Source organism: Sparus aurata, chromosome 7, assembly GCF_900880675.1.
Source record: "Sparus aurata chromosome 7, fSpaAur1.1, whole genome shotgun sequence".
Taxonomy (NCBI): Eukaryota; Metazoa; Chordata; class Actinopteri; order Spariformes; family Sparidae; genus Sparus; species Sparus aurata.
In genome coordinates this window covers 10079337-10091423 of record NC_044193.1, presented here as the reverse complement: position 1 = coordinate 10091423, position 12087 = coordinate 10079337, and the positions used below count along the sequence as shown (strand labels likewise).

Sequence of the window (12087 nt, the reverse complement as noted above, 5' to 3'; positions counted from 1 at the left end):
TACTTCAAAAGTTATATTTGTTATCAAAAGGTCACACTGAATAGCTAAGACGTGATTTAATTCAGGAGGCCGTTCAGAGAAACAATGGGAATTGTTTTTCCCAATTTTGAAGTTATATCAAACACCAACATCTGGCTTTCCTGGTTCAGTTGTTGAATGTCAACATGTTTAAGATCAAATAACGTAATAATGACTTGGGCACTTGATTTTTGGGAGGAATCCTGATCTTCTGATCTTAAGAGGTACAATAAAAAAATCTGTTGTCAATGTATTGGCTAACATACATTTTGTGCAACAATCCCTCAAATGTAGTTATCAAACAACTGTGAGAAGGATATGTAACCAAGGCAGGATATTTTACAGTCTAACAATAGATTGTGAAATGACTTCAGTGCACTGAAACAGTAAACAACCTGAAGATTTAGTAACAGTAACAGAGTTTTAAAATAAATTATCTATCTATCTATCTATCTATCTGTCTGTCTATCTGTCTGTCTATCTGTCTATCTTGCTGCAAAATAATAGTTAACTGTTAATGAGTGCAATATTTCCTTATAATAAATGCATAATAAAGTATTTAATTTTCTCAATGAAGCAAGAACAAGAGATTAGTGGAGGATTAAAAACTACTACTACTATTAGGTTAAACTGAATAAATCTGCTTATAATGCTATTATAAACACATTCTTAAGCATTCTGTAAACTGTTAACATGTTTATTATAGATGCTTAAGAGATAAACTATTTCCTTCTCCATTATTAACACTGAAATAGACTTATGAATAATAATAAGCATATTATGAGGACTGAGAAGAACCTTATCAACTAACGCTTATTACGAAGACATTAAGATAAATCATTACCCAGTATGGGATTAACAAGATTTCAGGTGTTAAATTAATTAAATTAACCAAAAACAGACACTCCAATCTGGTTATTTAAAAAAATCTAAAAAATCTATCAACACTATCTCAGAGAAACATGCAAACACAAACAGTACAAAGGGCCTCGGCAGGACTACACAGAACTTTTAAACGGATTGTATTTTGACTTTTTACATTATCCTTAGCTTAGCTTTTCTGTTCATAGTTACACTGTATGCCTTAAAATCACAGACTCTAGCAGTGAAATTGCTTGTGTGTGTGTGCGTGCATGCGTGTGTGTGTGTGTGTCTGTGTGGCCACTTGTATTTCTCGTGCAAGCACGCGTGATGAGATCAAAGGCCTCAGAGCAGGGTCTTTCTGCGGGAGACCGCCACAGCCTAGTACAACAACAAAGTTCAGACTGGGTAACACACTTTCGAGGACTGAGCAGAGGTAAGCCCTTTGTGACAAGCAGAGTCTGTGCATTAGAGTAAGCGTTGTGCGATCATTACTGTCACTTTGAAAACGTTCTTTTAAGACCCTGCTCACTTCTCCTACCTGCTCCCCAGCTGCTGAAAAAGAACATGCCCCCCGCAGCAGCAACAAAACTCGGGTACACCCCGCCGGACGGAGGCTGGGGCTGGGCTGTCGTCCTCGGAGCTTTCATCTCCATTGGATTCTCTTATGCCTTTCCCAAGTCGCTCACCATCTACTTTAAGGAGATTCAGGAATACTTTTCGGTCTCCTACAGTCAGATTGCCTGGGTGTCCTCGGTCATGCTCGCTTCTATGTATGCAGCAGGTCAGTGGCAGACTTAGCCCTAAGTGCTGCAAACTTTCTGTGAAAGGAGAAGGTAACTACCAAAGATTTTTCTCTCTCTCCTCTGTGCAGGACCTGTGAGCAGCATACTTGTCAACCGCTATGGCAGCAGACCCGTCGTTATGGTCGGTGGGGTCATGGTCTGCACTGGCATGGTACTCGCTTCTTTTGGCAAATCTATCGTGCATCTGTATCTCTGCGTAGGTGTAATTGGAGGTAAATATTTTGTCGTCTCATTGCTAATCATGTCAGCTAAGCTAGCGTTCATTTAGATTTTTGAGTTTTTGGTTTGTTTGCATGTAAGGTTGCTGCTGCTCTTTTCTCATGTTTGCTTTACGTTGCCCGGTTGCGACTGGCTGGAACAGGAGGATGCTGGTTGAGACTCAGGAGGGGTTCTCTGATTGTCAGTGCCAGTCCACTTGTGCTGTTTGTGCACCTGTGTCAGGGTGAATGCGGGCCATCCCTTCTGTGGAATGTATAAATATTTTTTTTTTTAAATCATAAGGAAACATACAGGCCATGTTAAAATGGTACTATTACACCTTGTTCTTTTGAGAACGGCGTACTAAATCAATGAATGGCTACAGGGATGTGATGTTTGCCAGACCACATGATCAGGTTTCTGGCAGCGAGCAAACAAACCTCTTAGACTTTAAACTTTAATCTAGTGGAGATGATCTACCTGCAGTGGCACTGAAAAGACCTGTACACGAGGGAAGTGCCTGTTTTTGTATTACCTATCAATCTGCAGATTATTTTTGTACATTAATCAGTAAATCATTTGGTGCATAAAATATCATAAGTGTTGCAAAGAGTCCCTGTTTCTTGTGTCAACCAAAACATTTTAGTGTACTGTACTGTCATATAGACAAGCAAAGGAGGAAATCCCCATAAATTAGATGCTGGTGACAAAACATTTGCCATTTTTTTCTTAAAAAACTAATTTTTTAACAATCGGCTATTCATATCAGCTCTGATTATAACGAAAATAGCTTGAATTCACACAAAGGAGCTCAAGGTGGATAGTTTTGTATCAGACTAGTCTTTCGTCTCTAGTTGATGATAGAATTGATATCACCATTATCATTTTAAATGGCATTATCCTACCCCACTACCCAAGTTGATGTCCCGGTGATGTCATGAAAAAGTTTTATGATATACAGTATTTTGTAATGAAAACCAGATAATGAATGTTAAAAAATGACACACGTTTTCTTCACTAGACATTCTTTTCTTATTAACTTTTGTAGATGATGTAATAGCGAGTATATTTACTCAAGTGGCAGTTTTGATGGTCACTTGAGTACCGACAACTCTATCCATCTACTCCAGCACATCTTAGAGGGACGCATTTGTCTGACAGCTTTAGTTACTAGTCACTTTTCACTCTATGATTTTCCATATCTTCCTCTCCCCTCAGCGAAAAACCTTCAAACATTGTTACTTTGAATGTGAACGTTTGTTGTTGTGAAGGATTAAGTGTTCCTCTATGAGTTGAGAAAATTCTCTGACTTCTTAAGCTTAATAAACTATTTAAAACCCCCGCTAGATTAGCTGGAAAACACCTTGTCACAAAGCTGAAAACAGGCTGTTTTTCTGACCTCATTCAAACTTGACTTCTTAATGATGCTGCACGCGGTTCTCACAGGACAGCACTGCTACAAATGCCTTGTGCTGTTTATGGAATATGATGCATTGCTGTAGAATTGGTACTTTTACTTACAGAAACTATCTTGACCTCAATGTTTCTTTAGCTGTCTTTTAAACTTACTGAGACTTCAGCATCACCGTTTTCAGTCTGTATTCATGTGATCCAAGTAAAATCCGGTGGTCATGCAAAAATAATGAGCTGCTTTATTATTTCACCAGGTTTCGGCCTGGCCTTCAACCTCCAGCCGGCCCTGACGATCATAGGCACCTACTTCCAGGTCAAAAGGCCTATGGCGAACGGGCTCGCCATGACAGGAAGTCCAGTCGTTCTCTTCACTCTAGCTCCTCTCAATCAATTCCTGTTTGATTCTTTTGGCTGGAGAGGAAGCTTCCTCATCCTGGGAGCCATTGTTTTGAACTGCTGTGTGGCTGGTTCTTTGATGCGACCAGTCAACAAAACTGCCGGACAGAAACCGAAGACTGAACCAGCCGAGTGTAACGGGGCAGCCGCTGAGGAAGCTGCCACTGCGGACACCGGTGCACAGTCAGATAACCTCCTGACTGAAGAAAACCAGAGTGAGGGCAGGAGTCAGGGCTGTGTGCACAGATTCATTGACGTCTCGCTTTTCAGACACCGGGGCTTCCTCATTTATCTCACTGGTAATGTGGTCATGTTTTTCGGCTTTTTCGCGCCTGTGGTTTTTCTGGCTCCGTACGCCAAACATCAAGGGATTGATGAATATTCAGCAGCTTTCTTGCTCTCTATTTTTGCTCTGGTGGACATGTTTATCAGACCAACAACTGGCTTCTTAGGCAACTCCAAATGGATAAGGCCTCGGATCCAGTACTTTTTCAGTTTCGCAGTCTCATACAATGGTGTGTGTCACCTTTTGTGCCCGCTGGCGTCTGGATATACAGGCCTGGTTGTGTATGCCGTCTTCTTTGGTTTGGCATTCGGAATGGTGTCTGCACTGCTGTTTGAAGTTTTGATGGACCTTGTTGGATCTCACCGCTTCTCCAGTGCAGTTGGACTGGTCACCATCATCGAGTGTGGACCAGTGCTCCTTGGACCTCCACTTTCAGGTTTGTGATTCGAGTTGTGTTTCAGATCAGGGTTGTCATGATGTTCGGCCTTGTGCATTTTTTCTTTGTTGGTTAACCTGGTCACCTTTTCATTAGTAACTGAGTAGTTGATAGTAATTGTTCTTTTTGTAGATATTGTTTTTCTTTACAGTCAAGCTTACAGACTTTCTCCACCTTCCTGAGGTCATATTTTGGGGGTAATTTATTTGCCAAAAAACTGACAAAACATACAGTAAACAAAGTTAAAGGCAGATTTCATTGCTTGCATTTTTTGGTCAAATTTCTATAGATACTGCGAGAATATCGTTATCGTGAATTTGTCTTGCAACTATAATCCTGCAGTGAAAATCTGATATTGTGACAGCCCTACATCAGATTCTAAATGCATGAACAAAATCTAGAGAATTCTAAAATGATGACTAACATAGTGTGCATCTCCTCTTGCAGGAGCTCTGGTTGACATCTTCGGAGACTACAAATACATGTACTACGCGTGCGGCGTGTTTATGCTGGTGCCTGGCATATTTTTCTTCATCATGCATTACTTCAACTACAAGAGACTCGACGAGGAGAAGAGGCAGAGCATGGCCGCGGAGATGAGGACTTGCGAAGAGACCGTCCAGCTCAAAATGAGCCAGGATGAAAAAGCGGACGGATGACTGTGATTTTTGTTCTAGTGGATGTAGAAAAATAACACTGCATAAGCTTTATTATAGCGAGACGCACATTATATACATTATTATGGATAAAAGTTTTTTTCCACTTTGGATGAGGTTGTTGGACTCTTTGCTACATATCTGCACAACAACATTTGGTATTTTAATGGGGTTTTTTTTATATGTTATTATAGTACATTAGGTGACAACTGCAGCTCTAATGGCTTTTGTTCATTAATCAGCCATAAATACCTCTGTTTGCTCCACTGCAATTATTCTAATGGCTCCATGAACTAATATGGGTCCTCTTTGTTTCTGCAGTGGGTGAATCAAAAGTAATTTTCCTGAGGGACTGATATAAAATGACAAGTCAAAACCCACAACATGGAGAGAGAGTGAAAGAGAGAGAGAGAGAGAGAGAGAGAGAGAGAGAGAGAGAGAGAGAGCCAGAGCCTGTTATTATCTTCTTACCACCAGATGGCACTGGACACTATCATGTGAGAACTCAACGTGCAGCAAAATACCTCCTATTAAACTGCAATTAAATGACAGGAATCTTCAATGGATGTTTGTTTTTTTGTTTTGATCATTGCTTTCCAAAAGTCTGGGTCCTGGCCCTCCCAAGGGGAGCCAGATATTATGAATTGATCACCAAGGGCACAGCAATTAAAAAAACGAGAAAACCATCGTGAAGATTCAACAAAATCTCTCTTAAAATACCTTCTCTGAAATCCCCTCAAGCTGCCCATAAATTTACTTCCCACTTTTAGAGAAAAAATTCTTTATTCACACTTCAAGTTTTCTAGTCTACAGTAAAATACATTTCCAGTGTCTTGGGGATCTGCTGGAGATGTTTCACCGGGGCATTCGCTTTAGCAGAGTCATAAAAATTCAGCACGAAGTTATGGAATGTTTTAGCGCCGAGCTTTCAGATAAGCGCGGTGAACCTTGTGTGTATTTCATAACAAGATGTAATTTGCATGTGTAGGTGAAGGGCTGAAAAGTCTGCAAATGTGAGGAACCTAATAACACGAGATCAAAGATTCTGACTCATCTGCTGCACCACAGAGAGAAAATACATGGCAGAAGATAAAATTTGTGATGATTATGTCAGGTCACATCATCCACCCACAGGTCAAACTCTCTATTCTAACATGGCGCGTGATTACAGCCCCTGAGTGCCAGACCTCGAGCACCTGCAATACAAGATACATGGTGGAGCCATTCAGGGACAGAACAATGCCATTATTACAAATGCATGCTTAAATGATCCATTCTTATCATGTCCCTGCAAGGTGCATATTGACTTCCTTTTTTTTTTTCCAGATGGATGAAAATTGCTTAAGTGAGCAAATCAATATGTTTATTTATATCCTTAGATAACATTATCTGAAAAATCAGATAAACAGTGTAAGTCCATGGCTTATGTGTGGGCGGTGCTGTCTGTGGATTCTGGTTTGAATCAATACTGCGCGAATGCAACACTGGGTTGATGTTAAACAAAGGATTGTTTTGACCCAGCGGCAGTGAATTATTTCATATTACTGTTGGTTTATTTACCGTAACTGGTTATTTTGAGCTGGTGTTAGACATTCTAGCTTTTTTTTCTTAAACCTCTCACAGATTTACTTTTAGTTGAACAAAATGATGTGCATACACTGGAAGTCAGCAGAAGTAAAAGTATCAATACCACACTGTGAAAATACTCCACTTTAAGTAGAAATGCAATAAAAGTGTTACTCAAGGAAAAGCATGCAGGCATTATCAGCAAAATGTATGTCAAATATCAGAACTCATTTCTCAAGGAACCTCAGTATGTCTAATGATGATATATATAAGCTATCATATAGTATATTAGAATGTTATTATCACGCTTTAATGTGTAAGTACTTCACTCTTCTTTATGGTTAAGCTAATTGTTAAGTATTCAACATTGGGTTGCAGCTAGAGATTATTTTGTTATGGAATAATTTGCACATGGATCATTTCATTGTGTGGTTTGTTAAATGTAAGAAGAGCATTAGCTGGAAAAACGTCACTAATGTGTTAATAAATTGGATTTAAGGGAGCTACAGTATGTGTTTTTTTTATGTTAATTTGTAAAATGTAGGACAAAAGAGGCAAATGCTGATCACAATTTTAGAGTCGAGACATCTTTACAAACCTTTTTGTGCCTGACAGTCCAAAACCTCAAAACTCTTACTGCAATTTTATAAAAGAAGAAGAATCACCACTTTATAGATGTTTAAACCAAGAAATGTTTGATGTTTTTACAAGGAAAATTATGCAAATAAGTAATCAGATGAACACATAATATTTATAGATAATAGCTAATCAACTTAATGATTTATCAGTGAAACATTTAAAGGGGCTCTGCTGAACGTCAGTACTGTGACGGAAACTGGTTGTTAGTTAATGTCAGCTCACTCCATTTGTAAACTAACGTTAGCTACTGTCGCTAGCTGTTAGCGGCGCGGATAGAGGCACTGAGAATGTGCATGAAGTTGTGGAAAACAACTTCAACAAACTGCCCACAGGCTTGATTGAGAGAGATGGGGTCTAATTTTTCATTACATTCACATTTGTAAATGCATATAGCCAAAAAAAGTAATGTAAATTGCCTCAAACTGTGAAAACGCACCAATGTCTTAAAGTTCTTCTTGTGTTTTGAATGCAAAATCTCAATTTATAGGGTAAGTAGTAAACTATAGCTGTCAAATAAAGGTTGAGTACATGTATTAGGTTTCACAAACTGGGAAAACTTAAAGCATAGACAAATGTAGATGTACATGTTAATTTTCACCAGGGTATCCAGGCTTTGTAAAACTGCAAAGGATGTTCTTGACCAGACGCGAATAATATCATGTCAGTAGATTCATATTTAAGTGGGTAAAACAAAATTGGGTCAGTGTTGACTCAGTGATTTTAATGTGTAGAGGGAAGTGTTCATACATTCTTTAAACTGCTTTTGAAAAAAAACGTTTCAACTTGATTTTTTTGATATGTGATGAATGTATCACGTACTGCACCATAAAAGAAAGGTTAACGCGTGGACGTGAAGTGAGAGAGTGAAGACCTCCAATTAAGTGGCAGTTCCCGTAAACTCCATCATCTTCCCAGTGAACAGCTTGAGCATAATCACTGTGATGAACTGTGACTGATGTCAGCAAATCTAATTTTAATTGGGACCAGGAAGATTGAATCCACGCAGCTCTGCGTCCAATCCCTGTGACGACTGCTGCCGCGCTGAGACATGATGTTTTAGCCACGCCGCCGGTTTAAAGCAGCTGCACCCCGAGTTCTGTTAGAACCGCACGGTCGGGATGTGTGCAAAGAAGGGAGTGATACTGTCTATTTAATCCAGCATGTTTGTTAATAATCTCTGCTAATCTCCTTTAACCACAGCGGCAGAACTAATCTGTCTTCACAATGTTTACACTCTGAGGGAGGGCAACGTCATGCGAGCACCAGAGACTTAAGAGTTTATTCATCAGCCCTGTGGACGGAGCTATTAATGACACATCGCTGGTCTAAAATAAACATCGATAGCCCCGGCCTGCTAACATAGATACTCAGGGCATCCTGACATGTTCTCGCAGACGGAGGAGCAATTGCCATGTCAGTCTATCCAAGGAGCTCTCAAGGACTCAATCACACCTCCCCGAGACTAGAGACGCCATGTCCTGCCGTGTGTCTTTAACTGACTGTCGTCCCTGATGAAACACAAGATTTACTGAGATCATTTGGTGAAAACAAGGCACAGAGCACCCTAGTCTCAAAATCAATAATCTTCACAGCTGCCTTAACATCCATGAAAGTCACCTTGATATGTAGACTAAAATCATCCTTATTTTCTCAGATACTTTTTTTACAAATGTGTTTTTCCCTAGCACGAGCAGCCGACGTCTGATTATTCAGGAAGGAAAAACAGATGAAGATTTTGTTTCACCGTCCCCGGTCCCTGGAGGAAGGGGGGGCAGCCTGAACCAGATGAAAGATATGTGTTCTACAAAATGTGGCGATAACTGATTATACTTGTTATTGTTCATTTTGAGGAGACATTTGAACAGAGATAAATGTGCAGTAAGCTGCGTTTGCAACTAAATGCATTTACTCAACACTGGGAACCACTTTTTGAAATGACCGTTTTTGTCTCCGTCACTTTTTTAAAAGAATAATGAGTTTGAAATGAGCTAAAACAGATAGCCTGCACCACGAAATGTTAGCTAACAAATGGGATTGAATAAATTTTGACACTCCGTTGTGCAATTTGTCTCCTGCCTTAATTGACTACTGTGTCCTCCTATGATCCCCCTCATTACATTGCCTTAAACAGCACATGCTGCAGACCATTCAAAAAGTGTTTTCTTCATCTGAGCTATTGTACCACTTGTACAATACTTCAGTGGGTTTATGTTCTGCCACTTTACACTTCTAGTCCACTAAATGCTAGAGGAAATTTACATTGAACTTTTCAAGATCAATTTAGCGGATGTAGTTACTTTGCAAGGTACTGATCTACCTCAATGAAATCATTTGATAAACTTGTAAATTTCACCATCCACACTGAAACTAATGAATATTTGAATTAAATGTTACGATTATTTTTCATTTAGCTTTTAAAAATGTCAAAAAAACAGAGAAAGATTGCCGTCCCAGTTTTCCGTCAACCCAAGGTGTCAAATTGAATCATTTTGGATTCATACTGTCTTGTTTTGTCCAACCAACAGTCCAAACAACTAAACATATTCAGTTTATAATGATTATGAAACAGAGTGAAGCGAATCCTTCAGTCTGAGAACACTGAGACTCATTTAACATTTATGATTATAATTCATTGTTTCAGTCCCAAATGAAACTTTCTAACAGTACATTTCTTTCATTGTATCATATTTAAGTGCACCTAATAATAAGAATACAAAAATATGACGATATAACATTCTGAAAGTGGCAAGTCTGCATAATTGCTTGGCTTCTATCATGTAATATTGTTACTTTGAATTAAACCTGCAATAATCTTTCTTGCCACTTCTGTGCAGCAGAAACAAGATGTTGTTTTTTCTACACTGACGTATGATGACCCTTAAAGTTTAAAATGCAAAGTTGCAACACACAGTTGTTTGTTTACACATCCATCCAATCTGAACAAGGTTTAGTTTTTCATTTCTGTCTCGTCACAATGCAGCGCTTATGCTCTGGTCAGGTTAACGCAAAAGGAAAAACTTTTGGTTAAGGTGACCATTTGCCCGCCTGGTTGGCTTGTAATGTTGCCACCTCCCACCGTGATATGCTGTGTTTGCTACAAATGTCAATCGTAGATGTTTCTGTGGTTTGTAGAAACACAAACTGCTAACATTATATCCCAGTGACCAGGCTGATAATTTATTTGGGGTGTTTTTTTTGTCTTGGAAGTCCAATAATGAAACTCTTTTGGCTCTGTGTTTGGTCTCCACCAAGTCCTCAGAAAAATGTTTAACTCTTTAGGTGCTCAATGCTCCATTATGTTTCCCAGCTAGTCTGCTGACTCTGACTTGTATGATACTTGCTGCTGAGCAGGCAGTGAACAATGGGGTTTTTAAAGCTTGTTCTCTTAATATAGCTGCCCGCAGCAGCTGAAAACCTTATGAGAGCAGTGAGAGTAAAGCAAAACCAAAGAGTTGTAGCTAACAGCCAAACAATGAGCCGACACAACAAGCTCCTACAAGCAGAGGGAAGCTGCAGATTTAGGTGATTATACTCTTTGTAGATTAATAACTTTGTGTGAGTGTTTTCACATTTTCATTGATCTAATTTTATTATGAAATATTGATTAGAGCTTTAAGTAAAGGATCTGAATGCTTCTGTCAACACTGGTGTATTGAGCTGAGAATTAGTAAGAGGTTTTGTAGTGAAAAGGATTCTAAAACCAGACTCCATCTCAGATATATTTGAATAAATGCCATATGAATATAATTTCTGTTTGTTTGTGTCTGGGCCAAGACAGTTTGGTATTACAGACGCTCAACCAGCCAAACCGTGCTGTTACTTCTGCTGGACACCAGGCTTCCTCGTGGAATACAAATGGGACAAAGCAGAGCCCTTATGAAGACGGACATTTTTTTGAACTCAGACAATGGAGGAACTTAAACTCTTAAACTACTCAATCACGACTAATGCTTGTAAAAAGAAATTGAGTCGCAAAGCAAAAGGACTTAATGAGATTATGTTACCCATAATTAACAAACTGTGAAACACATTTCCCCAAACCGGGGAACAGTGCGTCTTCATTGTCCGCCGTGGAGCCGAAGAATGTGTGAGTTATCATCCCAACACACATTTACCCCACTTTTCGCAGTTGACAATGCAGAGCCTCTGACCAATATCCTTAATCTGCCACTCAAAATACATTTAGCTTTTGTGAGAACAAATGTGCGCATCTGAAACACTGCTCGTGGAGACTCTCCGCTGCCTATTAGAACTATTGTTCTTCTTTATCTGGCGAACACAGACAGCCACTGAAGCCTGCATGTCTGGGGACGGCGGGTGCCTGTTGTGCGCATATTACAGGAAGAATACAAGGATTGTCCTGCGGATTATAATCTATCATTTGAATACCACACTGAATTACACTGCCATGCGAACACTTATGATTGAAGAGGACTGGATGGATGACGTACAACTACGCACGGGCACTCTCACATCTACACATTGTGCATTCTGTGGCATGCGGATGGTAAAAAAAAAAGTAAGTGGGCTGCGTAATCGGTCCATCAGCGCAGCACACTTGAGCGACCAATTCGACCTGAGAGATAACATTGTAAGATTTCATTTAATTCCTCAGTTTGATTTGGAAAATTGTATTGAATCTAAGACAGTTCCCCACCCCCCCACCCCAATCTGCAGATGCCCGAGATAGGCATTCCAGCGTCATGTCCTCAGGGATCGACACCCTGGCTGCCCTGGGTTGAGGCTGAGAGCATGACAGAGAGAGACTGGGCATGGAAAAGGGAGAGGAGCAGAAATAATTATAAGAGCAAC

At 39.7% G+C, this 12087-nt stretch overlaps 1 protein-coding gene across 1 annotated transcript; it reads left to right on the top strand.

Annotated features, from left to right (window-relative positions):
* Window positions 1-1190: 1190 nt before the first annotated feature.
* On the top strand, window positions 1191-7139 carry LOC115585754 (monocarboxylate transporter 2-like). Its single transcript, XM_030424374.1, has 5 exons — window positions 1191-1315; window positions 1432-1663; window positions 1754-1897; window positions 3551-4414; window positions 4862-7139. The coding sequence occupies exons 2-5, from the start codon at window positions 1447-1449 to the stop codon at window positions 5071-5073; spliced, it is 1437 nt and encodes a 478-aa protein (XP_030280234.1). The 5' UTR covers window positions 1191-1315; window positions 1432-1446; the 3' UTR covers window positions 5074-7139.
* The last annotated feature ends 4948 nt before the right edge of the window (window positions 7140-12087 follow it).